At 38.2% G+C, this 14,927-nt stretch overlaps 1 protein-coding gene across 1 annotated transcript in view; it reads left to right on the top strand.

Moving 5' to 3' along the window:
• The window catches only part of GSAP (gamma-secretase activating protein), a 104,688-nt gene that overhangs the window by 8,441 nt on the left and 81,320 nt on the right, over positions 1-14,927 (top strand). The window contains exons 2-5 of the mRNA XM_050782746.1: positions 1,854-1,930; positions 3,365-3,421; positions 10,516-10,585; positions 10,895-10,948. Of these exons, the coding sequence (XP_050638703.1) occupies positions 1,854-1,930; positions 3,365-3,421; positions 10,516-10,585; positions 10,895-10,948 (258 nt within the window). The remainder of the gene's footprint in view (positions 1-1,853; positions 1,931-3,364; positions 3,422-10,515; positions 10,586-10,894; positions 10,949-14,927) is intronic.

The raw sequence follows: 14,927 nt of genomic DNA, 5'->3' as shown, positions 1-14,927 counted from the left end.
TCAGTTTTATATGTATTATTGCAGAATGTTAATTCATTGTTTTGTGCTATTGTTTGGATATAACACAATTTATTCATTCTTCACTTAATGGATAGTTTGGGTTTCTGGTTTGGGCAATAATGTACCACAGTACTATAGACATTCTTATGGGTCCCTTGCTAAATATATGTATATATTTCTTTTGAGGATATATGTACAAGTGTAGTTGCTGAGTCATGTGTTCGGATTCACTAGGTACTGCCAGTTTTCCAATTTATACTCCTATTAACAATGTATGAGAGTTTCAGTTGCTTCAGATTTTTTTTTGCATCACATAATACTAAAACATAAGTCAAGGATGCATGTTATAACTTTTAGTATAACTAATAAAAGAATAGCAAAAACATGTAACTGACAAGTTAATAGGTAATAGAATGAAATCATAAACTTAGTCCAGAAGAGTAGTACAACAGGTGAGACACATAGAAAACAAATAGTAATATGACAAATATCAACCCAATATGTTAGTAATTACATTAGATGTAAATGGACTACATACCCCAATGAAAAGATTAAGAACGTCAGATTGGAGGAAAAAATCCCAAGTAGATACTGCTTATAAAACATATCTTCAATATAAGGACACAGGAATATTAATAACAGAAAGTTATGCAAGCACTAACCAAGCTGATGTAGTTATATTAATATCAGACAAAGTAGACCTTAAAGTAAAAATAATTATTAGAAATAAAGGACGTTGTATAATGAATAAAGGGTTGCTAATCCAGCTCCTATTTTAAAAATTTATGTGTAATTTTTCAGACCCAACCATGTGTAGTTACAAAGACTTTATCTGACAGGCCTTACGGGAGAAAGCTGCCCTCCTCAAATCCGACTCGGTGTGTGGCCAATGCACCGTAGTCCCTGAAATGAGTTATGGGTGTGATTCAGGCCCCGCTGGCCAGCCATACTGTTACAGATAGCTGCATTCCTAGCCCAGGTTCTTCATTTAGAGGCCTCTTTATCAGAGGCCTTTAGCAGAGAACTTTCTCAGGTGCCTCTAAACCACTAAAACCACCTTAGCAGGTGGAAGAGGGAAGCTTTGAAGACTGCTTTTTCTCTACTCCAGTGAAATATTTTTCCACTCCTAGCTCTTCTCCCTCTCCCTACCCTTGGCATCTGGATCCATGATACTGCAGGAACCTTTTTGGGAGGGTCCCTCGATAGTGAAGAGAGCTCCATATCTGTGCTGATTCACTTGACCCTTGGCTAACGGCACCATTCCATGGGGAGAAAATAGACCAGGGACATTAGCACTTTCTCTTGTTGAGCCTCTTGCTTTATAGCATCACAGTAAGTGATTAAAAGCTTGACTGTTAAAAAGTTAATATTAACTTTTTAATCTTGTTTTAATTGAGTACTCAGACAGCTGGCACTCAGCTTAGAGCCTAACAGTGGTTAATCCACCAGGAGGCTATAACAATTCTAAATTTGTATGCCCTTAATGATGTATCCTCAAAATGCATAAAGCAAAAACTAACAGATACTTGAAATTTATTGTATAACATTCACACAGAAAAGAGCATACAGCTCAGTGAGTTATCATAGAGTATATCAGTATACCCAAGACGTTTAACATTACCAACACCTAACAAGGCTCACTTGAGATACCTCTCAATGACTATGGCTTTCTCCTTCCTTAAAGGTCACTACTGTTTGTACTTCTAATAAAAGAGATTCGTTTCGCCTGTTTTTAAGTTTTATATAATAGAATTATTAGTATATATTTATATTTGGTTTCCTTTACTAATATATTGGTTAGGTATGTTTCTAACCATCTTCTGCTGAGTATTAACCTGCTATTATCATTTCAGATGTTTTAGAAAATGATTATGAGAGCTTACGTGTATTAAATGTTGAAAGAAATGGAAATATTATTTATACATATAAGGTATGTCTATATTCTTTTTTATTGTGGTAAGATGTAAAATATACTGTTTTTAATCATTTATATTCTCTTTTTACAGAATTCTATACTGTATCTTATTGAGGGGTAATGAATAAACTTGTTGGCATTTAATCTTAACTTATGGCTTTGTGTGTGTGAGATTGAATAAAGTGATTGAAATTTAGTAGTATAAGGTTGGGCATGGTGGCTCACATTGTAATTCTAGCACTTTGGAAGGCTGTGGCGGGCAGATCACTTGAGGTCACGAGTTTGAGACCAGCCTTGCCAACATGGCAAAACCCTGTTTCTACCAAAAAAATACAAAAATGAGCTGGGCATGGTGGCGCACACCTGTAGTTTCAGTTACTCAGGAGGCTGAGGCAGGAGAATCACTTGAACCCAGGAGGTGGAGGTTGCAGTCAGCTGAGATTGTGCCATTGCACTCCAGCCTGGGTGACAGAGCGAGATCCTGTCTCAAAAAAAAAAAAAAAAAAAAAAAAAAAAAAAAAAAATTAAATGTTTCTTCATTTTAAAATAAAACTAAATGGGTATATCTGACATAATAACTCAAATTTTGAATCAATGAACAATTTCATTTTCTAGACAAAAAATGCCAAGTAAAAATGTTTAAACCTAATTAATATGTTAACATTTTATCATTGGAGAAAATATTAAATATGATTAGTCTCTTCAGACGTAGATATGTTAGGACTTGACTTTTGAAGCATTGTTATTATTTTGTTTTTAGAAACAGGGTCTTACCCTGTCACCCAGGCTGGGGTGTAGTGGCATAATCATAGCTCACTGCAGCCTCAAACTCATGGGCTCAAGTAGGTTCCTTGAGCTCCTGCCTCAACCTCCCCAGTAGCTAGGACTACAGGCATGTGCAGCATTGTTATTTAACAATGTGTTTTCAATGTCAAGTGTTCTAAGGAAAATTTAGCTTTACCATAATAAGCACACATGAATAATTCAAGTGGCCAGTTTGCTTTGCACAGTTACATCACTGTACTTTTATTTAAGTAAAAATAATTATTGTAAGTTGTGTCTTAGAATGGTACCTTTAAGGAATTGTGTGATTCACAATGTTTTACTTATAAGAATGCTATGGACTTGTCCTAGGCATCCCTATTATCTATCATATGTGTATATTTTCAAAGACATAAGTGGAAGTATAAAAAGATTTACTCCTTCACCATGCTCAGTCCTACTAGACAGTTCCCCAAATTCACTGAGCTCTACACTATTGATGCATTTCATTCTTTGAGCCCAAATGACTAGCTAAACTGGATTCAGTGCCCCTCTGACAGGCACAGAAAGCTTCTTTTAAAGTACTTACTGCTAAGATTGAGCTATTGCAGGTTGGTTTTAAAACTAGTAACATTCTAACTTCCTAAACAATGACATTTAATAAACATCTGTTTAATTTTTTTTTAGGATGATAAGGGAAATGTCATCTTTGGATTATATGATTGTCAAACCAGACAAAATGAGGTAAAAATCACCATAAATCATAGATTACTCGTTGGTTACTTTACTGCCTTTAGAGTTTTCTTCTTTGTCTCCTCCTTTTTCTAGACATAAATTCCAACTTTATTTTCTTTTTTCTCTAAACATTTTATTTGAAAAAACAGAATTGCAATTTAAGACATGCACACAGGCCAGGGTGGTCTTTGGTATGTCCAAAGAACTAAGAAAGTTTGGGGGTTTTTATCAGAAAGAGCAATGTTACATATGGCTTTGAAAGAAAACTCACTGGCAATAGGAAAGTTTCCAGGACCTGGCAAGATCTCACTGGTGTGTGAAAGCAGTAGGTAAAACTAGTTTCAGAGCCATGGCAGTTTGTTTCAGTAGCTACTAGGTGAAGCTATTCTTAAGTTTATGGCATTTGGTCATTTTGGCAGCTGGCTTGCAAGACACCTGGCCAGGCACTTGTGCCCCGTGTGCTTCTCTTTTCTTCTCCTGATCTCTTGATTTAACTCAATTGAGTATGACAGAATAACACCAATTCATGCAATCAGTTATCACAGTATATGCAACAGTTTTATTCTTTTATTTGTTGATGGGCACCTGTTTCTAACATTTATCTATTATGAACACTATTGTATACGTGGCTATTTTAAAATTCTTTTGTATGCATATCTAGGAGTGGGAATACCAACTTTATTTTCTAAAAATTTGTATTTCTTTGCTTTCCTTCTCTTATCCCTTAATGATCTCTTGGTCCTATTGTCTTAAACAAAAAACACAAGGACTCTTGAACCAAATAGTAAGGTGAAGTCTCTTAGACCTTTGAGATTTAAGTAAAATTGGCTCAAACAAATTATTCAGTATCCTGTAAGAAAGTAGGAGGTCCAGTGTCCTCCTTGAGATTTGTGTACTTCCACATCATCGTATAATGACCTCTGACTCTTTCTGCTTCTGCTTAACCTTCACGTGTCTTGTTTCTCATTATTTCTTAATGATTCAGACAAGGAACGCCTTTCCTTATTTTTTTCCCCAGATTACTCACATAAGGCATTGGTTGATGTGACAGGCGACTTTGTCTAATTCTGGGAGCAAATGAGAGGGAGTAATTTTGTGCCTATGTAAAAACAATTTAGAATTGAATATTGGACATTTTTTAACTTAAATGTCCTTTATCCGTTAGAAATTTCTTACAGGTCGCCTTACTCTTCAGGGTTCCAATATGCTGCTTGGTTAATTCTCTCTTCCTTCTTCCACCCCTTTCACATTCATTCATTCATTCATTCACTCACTCATTCACTGATCCGACAAATAAACATTGAGTGTTTTCCCTGTCAGGTGCTGGAGACACAGTGATGATCAACGTAAAGTCTTTCACAATACACAGTCTAGGGAAAGAGAATAAAATATCAAGTTTTCAGTGCAATTGTTGCTTAATTTCTGTGTGGCATGTATTCTAAAAAAATGGATTGAGAGGAGACACCATAGTCTGTCTTCTCCCAATCCAGTTGTGGTGACTGCTGTTATCTTTTGTGGTCATATTCTGCTCACATTTCCCAAGACTGTGAGCACTGACAGTAGGAGCACTTTGCATACCAATGTGTTTCATCCCGGTTACCTTTAGCTTACTGCCTGTGAGTGGTAGGAGTGCAGTGAATATTTTTCAATGGATTGATAGTAATAGGTTCCCTCCAGAGTGGCTGTTTTTCAAAAATTTTCCGGTGACAAAGCTGCTTTGAATTCCAAAATGTGAAAATTAGTCCAGAAAATAAATTGGCCAAAGGATACATTAATAGGAAATTTAAACTAGCTTTGTAAACAGGCAAATTTTGCTTCTGAACCATAGTTGCTAAACAAACCCTCCCCTTCTCCCATCTCTTCTCCACATAAGCACAACCCTTACAGCCCATATGTGTTTTTGACTGACCTTTCGATGGTTTTGTTGAAGGAATGGATTTGTATGCCAAATCTAGATGGGCTTTAAAATTCTTTTTTTTTTTTTTTTTTTTTTTTTTGAGATGGAGTCTCTGTTGCCAGGCTGGAGTGCAGTAGTGCCATCTCAGCTTACTGTAACCTCCGCCTCCGGGGTTCAAGCAATTTTCCTGCCTCAGACTCCCAAGTAGCTGGAACTACAGGTGTGTGCCACCACGCCCAGCTAATTTTTGTTGTTGTTGTTTTAGTAGAGATAGGGTTTCACCATGTTGGCCAGTGATCTGCCTGCCTCAGCCTCCAAAGTGCTGAGCTCGTGATCTGCCTGCCTCAGCCTCCAAAGTGCTGAGATTACTGTGTGAGCCACCACACCCAGCCTAAAATTCTTTTCAAGCACTATATTTTTCCTTGCAAAGGTGCCACCGTGAGAAAGATGGTGCCATCAAGAGGAAAAAAAAGTCTTTCTCTTGGTAATTAAGCTTCAGGATGGGATAATGGTTTCTCAGTCTTAATGCTTACTCATCCTTCTCTAAAAGTTTTTAGTTTTTAAATTTGAAAAACAAGTACAGCAATGTCCTGTGTACTCTTCACTCAGTTTCTCTCAATTGTTACATCTTGTGTAACTATAGGATAATATATTAAAACCAATAAATTAATGTCAGCAGAATGTGTGCATATAGTTCTATGCCATTTCATCACTTGTGTAGATTCCTGTAATTATCACTGCAATCAAGAAAGAGTTATTCCGTCACCACAAGATCTATTGGTGTTGAAATTTTACCAGTTCAAATGAAGTGTAGAACTCTTATCTCCTTTTAAGTCTCTTTGCCTTCCCGTGTTTTTGTCTTTGATATTTCCTATACATTCTTTAAGATCCACATCAGGCAATGTTATACTTTTTGCCCCGATTGTCGAACATAATTTAGAAAACACAAGAGGAGAAGGAAAGTCTATTGTGTTTACCTGTATATTTGCTCTTTCCATGGTTCTTTCTGATGTTCTAACATTCCTTTTATCATTTCTTTTCTCTTTCAAGAACTTTTTTTAGCCATTTTTTTAAGGGTAAGTATGCTGATGACAAGTTCTCATAGTTTTCTTCATCTGAGAATGTCTTTTTTTTCCTTTCATTACTGAAGGATAATTTTGCCAAGTATAGAATTCAGGATTCATAGTTCTTTTTGTTCCTCTCTTGAAAAACGTGCCATTTCCTTCTGGGTTCTCTGGTTTCTCATGAGAAATCTGCTGTCTTTTGAATTTTTTCCCCCCATTAGATGTCACTTTTTTTCTTTGCCGTTTTTGAAAAAAATTTTTTCTTTCTCCTTAGTTTTCTGAAGTTTGATTATGCTGTGTCTTGGTATGGATTTGTTTGGATTTTCCCTGTTTGAGGTTCACTCCACTTATTGAATCTGTAGTTTCTTGCCAAATTTGGGACATTTTTAGTCATTAGCCAATATTTCTTCAAATATTTTTTCTTAATGTTCCAATCTGTTTCTCTTCGCTTTTTGTGGACTCTGATTACAAGAATGGTAGATCTTTTGTTATAGTCTCATGGATCTCTGAGGTTCTGTTTCTTTTATTTTTCGGTTTTCTGTCTATCATTTAAATTAGGTAACTTCTATTGTTTTCAAGTTCACTGATTCTTATGTCCTCTCCACTATGTTGTTGAGCCTAAAAAAAAAAATTGGTAATTGTATTTTTTAGGTGTGAAATTTGCATTTGTATTTTTCTTTACATATTCCATTTCTTGCTGAGACTTTTTTCATTTGTTTCGAGCATACTTGTTATTACTTATTGAAGCATTTTTATGACCATTTTAAAAATCTTTGTCAGAAAATCCCAATATCTTTGTTATCTCAGTGCCTGTGCCTATTGTTTTCTCATTCAGTTTGAGATTTTCCTGCTTCTTGGTATGACATGAGATTTTCTATTGTATGCTAAACATTTCGAGGACTACATTATGGAACTCTGGATCTTATTTAAGTCTTCTCTTTAGCATGCCACCTCTGATAATTTACCTGTTGGGGAATTAGTGGGGTTGGTGGTACAACCTACTACTGCTAGGTTGTGCCGGGTGAAGGTCCAGGTTCCCCACTTGGCCTACTTGGATACCCTAGTGGAGAGAAGTGTCTTGTTATGGCCAGACAGAAATGGGATTTCAGTCTCCCCACTTGGCCTCCACTGATACCACTGCAGAGGAGCAGGATGGGGGAAAGGTAGGTGAAGGCCTCATTATCACTGGGTGGTAGTGAAAGTTCTGGCTTCCCATTCAGCCACCTCAGACACCATCCCAGTGAGGAGGTAGAAAGGGACTTCTTTACTACTGGAGTCTGGGTGGGAGTCCAGGATCCATGTGGCTTTTCTGGCACTTTTAGTGGGGGAAGGCTTATTTAACACTGGGAATGGATGAAAGTTCTGATTTCCTTTTTGGTCTTCTTTGATACTCATCTTGCAGAAGGGGGAAGGGTGCCTTGTTATAGCTGGGCAAAGGTGGGAGTCTAAGCTCCCCATGCAGACTTTGCTGATAGAGATGGGAGTGGGGTTTCATTTACTTTCGTGGTGTTTAGCTGCAGTTAGGGTGGTTATAGTAAAAAGTTTCTCTCTTGCTATGTTTCCCCTTTCCAGTTCCTTTGGCTAGAGAGCATGGATGTGTGTGTGTTTTTGTCTGCTCCCATCAGTATTTCTGTTGTTTTCACCCCTTTAGCTCCGAGTCTAGGCTGTATGACACAAAAGGAAAACCCAGGGAACTCGCCACTATGTCATTCATCAGGATCTGGGGTCCCTAAAGAGTGTGCTGCCTTCTCTCTGCATTTCAGAGTCATCTTTGAAACTTAAAAAAATATATGTCCAGGGTTTTAAAACTGTACTTGGTGGGAGCAATAGGGATAAGTGGGTTGACTCCACTTTGCCCCGCCCCACCTCTAGTTTTGAGTTAATGGTCTTACCCTGGAATCGGCAAAAGAGAAGCAATGTATTACTTATGCTTCCCATTAGCATAAGTAATGGGATAAGCATAAGCACAGTGCCAATAGCTTTCCTTCCTCACCCTCTTCCACCTCTTTCTCCCACCTTCTGTCATGTAGGACTTCCCTGGTAGTGCATACAAGAGTGAACATGACCTAAACTGGTTGGATAAAAGAGAATACTTTGCTGGGAATTTGGGACATGGATTCTTCTCTTTTCCATTGGATTTGGTGATAAGTGAATTCATTGGGTTGGAATTGCTGTGACTTTGGGGAATAGAACTTGGAGCTCTATTGTGTGGAGACTGACAAATGTATTGAACCCAGAAAGCTAGGAGAATGGGTATTTCCAGCTCTAGATCAAGCCAATACTGAAGTAACACCCCATTCTGTTCAATTTCATGAGCCACTAATTGTCTTTTTGCCTAAGCTAGATTGGGGAAGATTTTTTGATGCTTGGAGTTAAAGACTTCTGATACTTGCACACCTATTGACCTAGAAATTCCACTTTGAGGTTTTGATTCTACAGAAATATCTGCACAGATTCACACAGGTTTATGTAAAAGGTTCATTGGATTATTATATTACCTAAATGTAGGAGGCATACTAAATGCCCATCAGTAAGTTTTGGAAATTGATACAGCTATTAAAGGATTAAGACTTCTGTACTGGTACAGAAGGCTCTCCAAAACATGTTGTTACATGAAAAAAGCAAGTTGTCAGAATAATACATTTAATACATTCCATTTATGTTTTTTAAAAACTTGCAATGTAACTGTGTAACATAAGTGCATAAATATAGACAATTTATAAACGTGCTTCCTTTTGGAAGAGAGTTGGGATTGGCTGAGTATGAAGGACTGCTATTTCTTTTGACCTTTTATTTTTGTTTGAGACAGGGTCTCCCTCTGTCACTTGGGCTGGAGTGCAGTGACACAATCATGGCTCATAGCAGTCTTGACCTCCTGGGCTCAAGTGATCCTCCTATCTCAGCCTCCCAAGTAGCTAGGACTACAGGCATACCACCATGCCTGACATATTTTTAAAAAAACTTTTTTAGAGATAGGATTTTGTCATGTTGTCCAGGCTGGCTTTGACTTTTTATTTGATAGCGTTTCCATCTTTTAAACATTGAGACTATACTTATGTTATCTTTGTAATTAAAAGATAACACATTAAAAATTATGTGTATGTACCCATTCTTCTTAGTAATAATTTAGAATTAGATTCTTCTTAGTAATAATTTAGAATTCCTCAGTTAGAGCAAGAGTCAAAGGAAACCAAAAATTCTCACATGAATTCAGTACCTGATTAACTGGAAGTTCACTTTCCATAATCAGTTGTCCCCTAGCATTGCTAGCTTTTCCCATCGACTTCTAGCTATAGGGGTCTTGTGTGTTCTCGATACTTTTTTAGGGTGCAGGTACTAGTAACCTTCTTAATACTTATACTATTTACTGTTTCTCTTAGGCTGTTGTCTTCTGAGATCTAAGACTGTCTCTTTCCCTTATCCTCTGGGTGTTCTTTAAGACAGCCTGCCTAATAGAACTGGTGTTCTCTAGTTCCTCAATCTCCACATCACGTCCTCCTACATGGGCATTTTCATTTTCTTTAATATTCAAGAAAATGGAATCTTGCAACATTTGGAACATTTTAAACAACAACAAGGAAAAAAATTAAAGAAGACTACCTTCCCGGTCCTCTAAATATGAAAGGCCTATGGGAGATGCACTTGTGACAGTGGCTAAGAAAACTAATGATTATTTTGTAATTAATTACCTCAGTAATTACAATAGCTAACATTTGAGTGCTTATTGCACTAAGTGCTTCATAGAGATTATCTCACTTGATCCTCCTAACAATCCTAGAGTAGATATGTTTTACTGATGGCGGGATAGAGAAGCTGAATAATTTATCCAAGGTCATACAGCTAGCAAGTGACAGAGTCAGGATTTGAACCTGGTTCTTGCTGGGCTCCAACGTCTATGCTCTTAACCACTATACTTGGTGGTCTCATGGCTAAATATCAGTGCCAAACATGGCTTACAATAGCAAACTTTTTTTTGGTAAAGAGTAGTCTGGAATGTGTCAGCATAGCTAAATTAGTTTCATTCTTTACTGAAATATTTTGCCCCAGTAATACTTAGCACAGAGCTCAATGGGAATTTATGTTCATATAATTGTTGTTTAATGTATGAAACTTCAAACTAAAAAATACTTTTGTTTTAATAGCTTCTGTATACCTTTGAGAAAGACTTGCAAGTTTTCAGTTGCTCTGTCAACAGTGAAAGAACTTTGCTTGGTAAGTTGAGCTCTTACTGCTACATGTCAAGAACTGAACTACATCTTTTAAGAGTTTCAAAGTATTAGATTTTTTCAGTATTATTCTATAACAATGATTTTCTGAGAAAGAAATGTTCTTGACAAGTTAAGTTTGAAATAAAGAATATGGAGGGTATACCTACAAAAAAGAATGCTTTGTGTTCTGCCCTTATCTTCCGTTGACATATCTCTTTGAGCCCTCATCTATTTGAGGTATAAAATGGTAAGCTTTAACAAGCCACCATATGGATCAATTGCTAATGGAATTTTTTTTTTCTTTTTCCATTAGCTGCAAGTTTAGTTCAGTCTACTAAAGAAGGAAAAAGGAACGAACTTCAACCAGGTAATGAAATTACACTTTTTAGTACCTATGGGTAGATGAAGGTTATTGGTAGATGATTTATTATACTACTAAATAAGATTTCAAGCATCTTTAGAAATAGCCTTATTGTATCTCAGAATAAAAGACAAAGGTCATGTCAAGCATGAACAAGACTTCTAAAAAATATATATTTTTTTCAAGCAAACAGAAAAGTACAGACAATGATCTAACAGTGATTTAACAGAAGTATTAAGATGGTAATTATTACCTGCAGGCTAAATAAATGCTGAAGTAGAAACCTATGGTCAGATGTTGGTGTAAAAGATTGGGAAAGTCAAGAATGCATCTTTTCTTATATCTGGTTAAGTATCGATTAGTACCTAACACATTGTAAGTAGTATACCAATACTGAAGATCAATTCTGCTCATTTGCCAAGGCCCACTTTATAGTTTTGTAGCTGTGTGATGCTCCCTGGCCCCTCCCCACCACCTTTTAAAAAGTGCTGTAAGTCATCCCTCTGTCTATAACTCAACAGTATTGGGTGCCTGCTGTGGGTCAGACACTATGCATGGTGCTGGGGATACAATGGTGTGTAAGAGAGGAATAGCATCTACCCTCATGGGGCTTTCAGTCTGGTCTAGGGTTTCAACTGCAAATGCATACATTGGCCAGAGAGACCATGTAAATATGTGAAGTAGATTGAATGTAAGAAAAAAAATCAAGTGACCAGCAGAATGTCTTTGTGTTTTTTTGTTTTTGTTTTTTTTCCCATTTTTAACATAGAAACCAAGAAATATTTTTTTTTATTTAATGGAAAAAAAAAAGTTCAAGAGCTATAGGGACTAGTAGTGGGGTGGGGATGCCCCGTGGGGGACTTTCAAGAGGGGGAGCCACTACTCAGCTCTAGCTTTTTGTTGTCACTAGCAAGTCCAGTGGAACTGGCTTTTCAATTTATCAATGGAAGTCTGGAGCTTTTTGTAAAGATCGAATTTGTAAATGTTGGCTTGAATATATTTAAAAATGCTACTTGGGACAATAGTAACCACCTGTGGGCTGGAGCCAGCCTGTGACTACCATTGGTCAACTGCTGGCCTAGTGGGTCTCCTATCAATCTCGTACTATTCTGCTCCCAGGTGCTTTCCATCTGTTCTGTTTATTTGACGCTTAAATTCCTTCTTAAATTACTTCTTTTGTTAGCATAGTTACCACTCAGATGGATTTTCCTGTCATTGCATGTGATGGAAAAACCCTTTGTACTTACTTTCCACATGAGGCTTGTGAGGCACTCCTGGGCTTCTTATGACACACATTTCCCCAGAGCTGAGTCTGGATGGGACTTCTTGGGGGCCTCAGTAAAATTGTTTTATTTGGTGGGCGGGAGGCTCACCTGAAATCTCATAATTTGTATTGCTCATCCTTACCCTCCTCTTGCCATGATATACTGAGAACAACAACCCCTTCCTTCTTCAGTGCCATGTCCTCCTTTTCCCAGTACTGTCAGCACTCTCTGCTCCTTTTAGAATTAAGCACAGGGCTTGCTTCAGAGGAGACGGAACTGGAATGGGTTAAGTAAAATATGATCTGGCACATTGGTGTGCTGACCCTTAAAACAAGGGTATGGGCAGAACCCCAGGATATGGCCCTGACCTTTGGGCTAATAGACCCCTTTCTCCAAGAAGAGGAGAGGCCTAGCTGCTGTGTTCCTGGAGGTGGTGAGGGTGGGTCTCTGTATAGAACCTTGGGTTGGCTCCTGTGCCTCCCAGTTCTTCTTGAGCCTTATTTTTTTGGCCTTAAAAATTCTTTATTATGTTGGGAAACTGAGTAGTAACTATATTTTTACATCTATCTATTGTGCACCATATATGCCTGACTGTCACACAGAACAGTGGTCATTTATGATTATGTAGAATATAAAATTTACTTTCAGGCCAATTTTAAACTTTACTTGATTACAACATTAAAGTCTGTTCAGGGATGCTTGCTCAGTCTTGTAAGTTTGATGCACTTATAGTGAGATTATCTGCTTGCATCTTTAAAAATAGTGCAATGAACATTATTAGTTGTTGTATTGGATACCTCAAAACTTTACCATGTTGGCCAGCTCTGCCTAGGTGTAGTCTGACAGTGCCTCGCCTCAGCTGCCCTACCTGTGTCTTGCTTTCTGCCCAGGGCGCTTGGGAAAATCTATTTACTGCCTACACACGTACAGCTTGGAAGTATGGTTGGGCATGATGCCCAGGAGAATAATCCATGACCAATGGTGGCAAGGAGCTGAAAGATAAATGATCTTCCTTTCTGTCTCCAAAGTGGGTAATTGTGAGGTGCACTCCAAGCAGCTTAAAATCCAAGGTGGTCACTAATTTGATAATGCCCCATTTACTGGTATACTTTTCTTCCCTGTTTCATTCTTCCCAGTCCCTTATGCCAACCCTGGCTAGAGTGATCCTAGAGTTATATTGCTGCCTGAGATAAGTTCTTATCTGAGTGTGAATTTCCCCATACACTGTGTCTGAAGCAGAGATTTGAGTGCAATTAATTTATTTGGGGAAGGATACTAGGAAAGGCCATTAGGGGAGTGTTTAAACAGAGACCTGAAGGTGGGGAGGGAACAAGCATGAGGCTATGGGGAAAGCACATTTCTGGAAGATTAAACAGTCATCACGGACTATACTTAGTAGACTCACTGTTCAAGGATAGTGAGGAGGTCAGTGAGACAAGTGGAGTGAACAAGGGGCAGAGTGATAGGAACTGAGGGCAAAGGAAAAAGGAGGTGAGGTGCAGACAGATCGCATAGACCCAAGGAGGCCATTGTAAAGATTGTGGCCCTCATTCATAGTAAAATGGGAAGCGATATGCATATTGAGCAGGGGCGTGATCTAACTTGCTTCATAAAAGGATTGCTGTAGCTGCTGTGTGGAAGATGGACTGCAGCAGGGCAAGGGGAGAACTATTATAATCTAATGGCTTGGACTGGTGAAATGGAGCAAGGGCTAAGTGACTGTGTTTGGATGTATTCTCAACTTTTCAAGATTGGCCGCTTGGCCAGGCACAGTGGCTCACGCCTGTAATCCTAGCACTTTGGGAGGCTGAGGCAGGTGGATCACCTGAGGTCAGGAGTTTGAGACCAGCCTGGCCAACATGGTGAAACCCTGTCTCTACTAAAAATACAAAAATTAGCCAGGTGTGGTGGCACATACCTGTAATCCCAGCTACTAGGGAAGCTGAGGCAGGATAATTGCTTGATCCCAGGAAATAAAGGTTGCAGTGAGCAGAGATCACACCACTGTACTCCAGCCTGGGTGATGGAGTAAGACTCCATCTCAAAAAAAAAAAAAAATATATATATATATATATATATATGTATATATATGTATACACGCACACACACACGCGCGCACACACACACACACACACACACACACAGATATGCATGCTGCCGGATTTGATGGGAATATGAGAAAAAGAGACAAGTCAAGGGTGACTCACTGTAAGGTTTTTTGGCTAGAACAGGTAGAAGGGCATGTGGGTGTGTATGTATGCATGGGAGGGGCAGGAAAGAAGAGTTTCATTTGGACTTGCTCGGTTTGACATGCCTAATAGACATCCCAGTGGAGCTGTGAGGTGGAGTTTGGAGATGAGTCAGAAGGCCAGGTAAGAGGTCGGGGCTGGAGAGACACATTTAGGAGTCATCAGTATATGATAGATATTGCTCATCATGGGAAGATTTCATTTTGTTCAGTAAAGATTTCAGATGATGTAATCAGAAAGCACTCTAGGATTTATTAGAATATTTTATTTGAATGAATATTTGGAAAGGTTATTTTGTCTGTCCATCAAATGGCCTTACAAGCCATTAGTTATAAGATGTGGTTTGTCTCAGGTGGGGTTTAACACTGTTGCTTAAAATGAGATTTTTCCACAGTAGATGAGACAAATTGCACCATCTTTTATGTAAACAGGGTTCTTTGATCCACATACTTTACAGTGCAGTTTTTTTTC

Source organism: Macaca thibetana, chromosome 3 (genome assembly GCF_024542745.1).
Source record: "Macaca thibetana thibetana isolate TM-01 chromosome 3, ASM2454274v1, whole genome shotgun sequence".
Classification (NCBI taxonomy): Eukaryota; Metazoa; Chordata; class Mammalia; order Primates; family Cercopithecidae; genus Macaca; species Macaca thibetana.
This window is presented reverse-complemented; position numbering and strand designations above follow the sequence as displayed.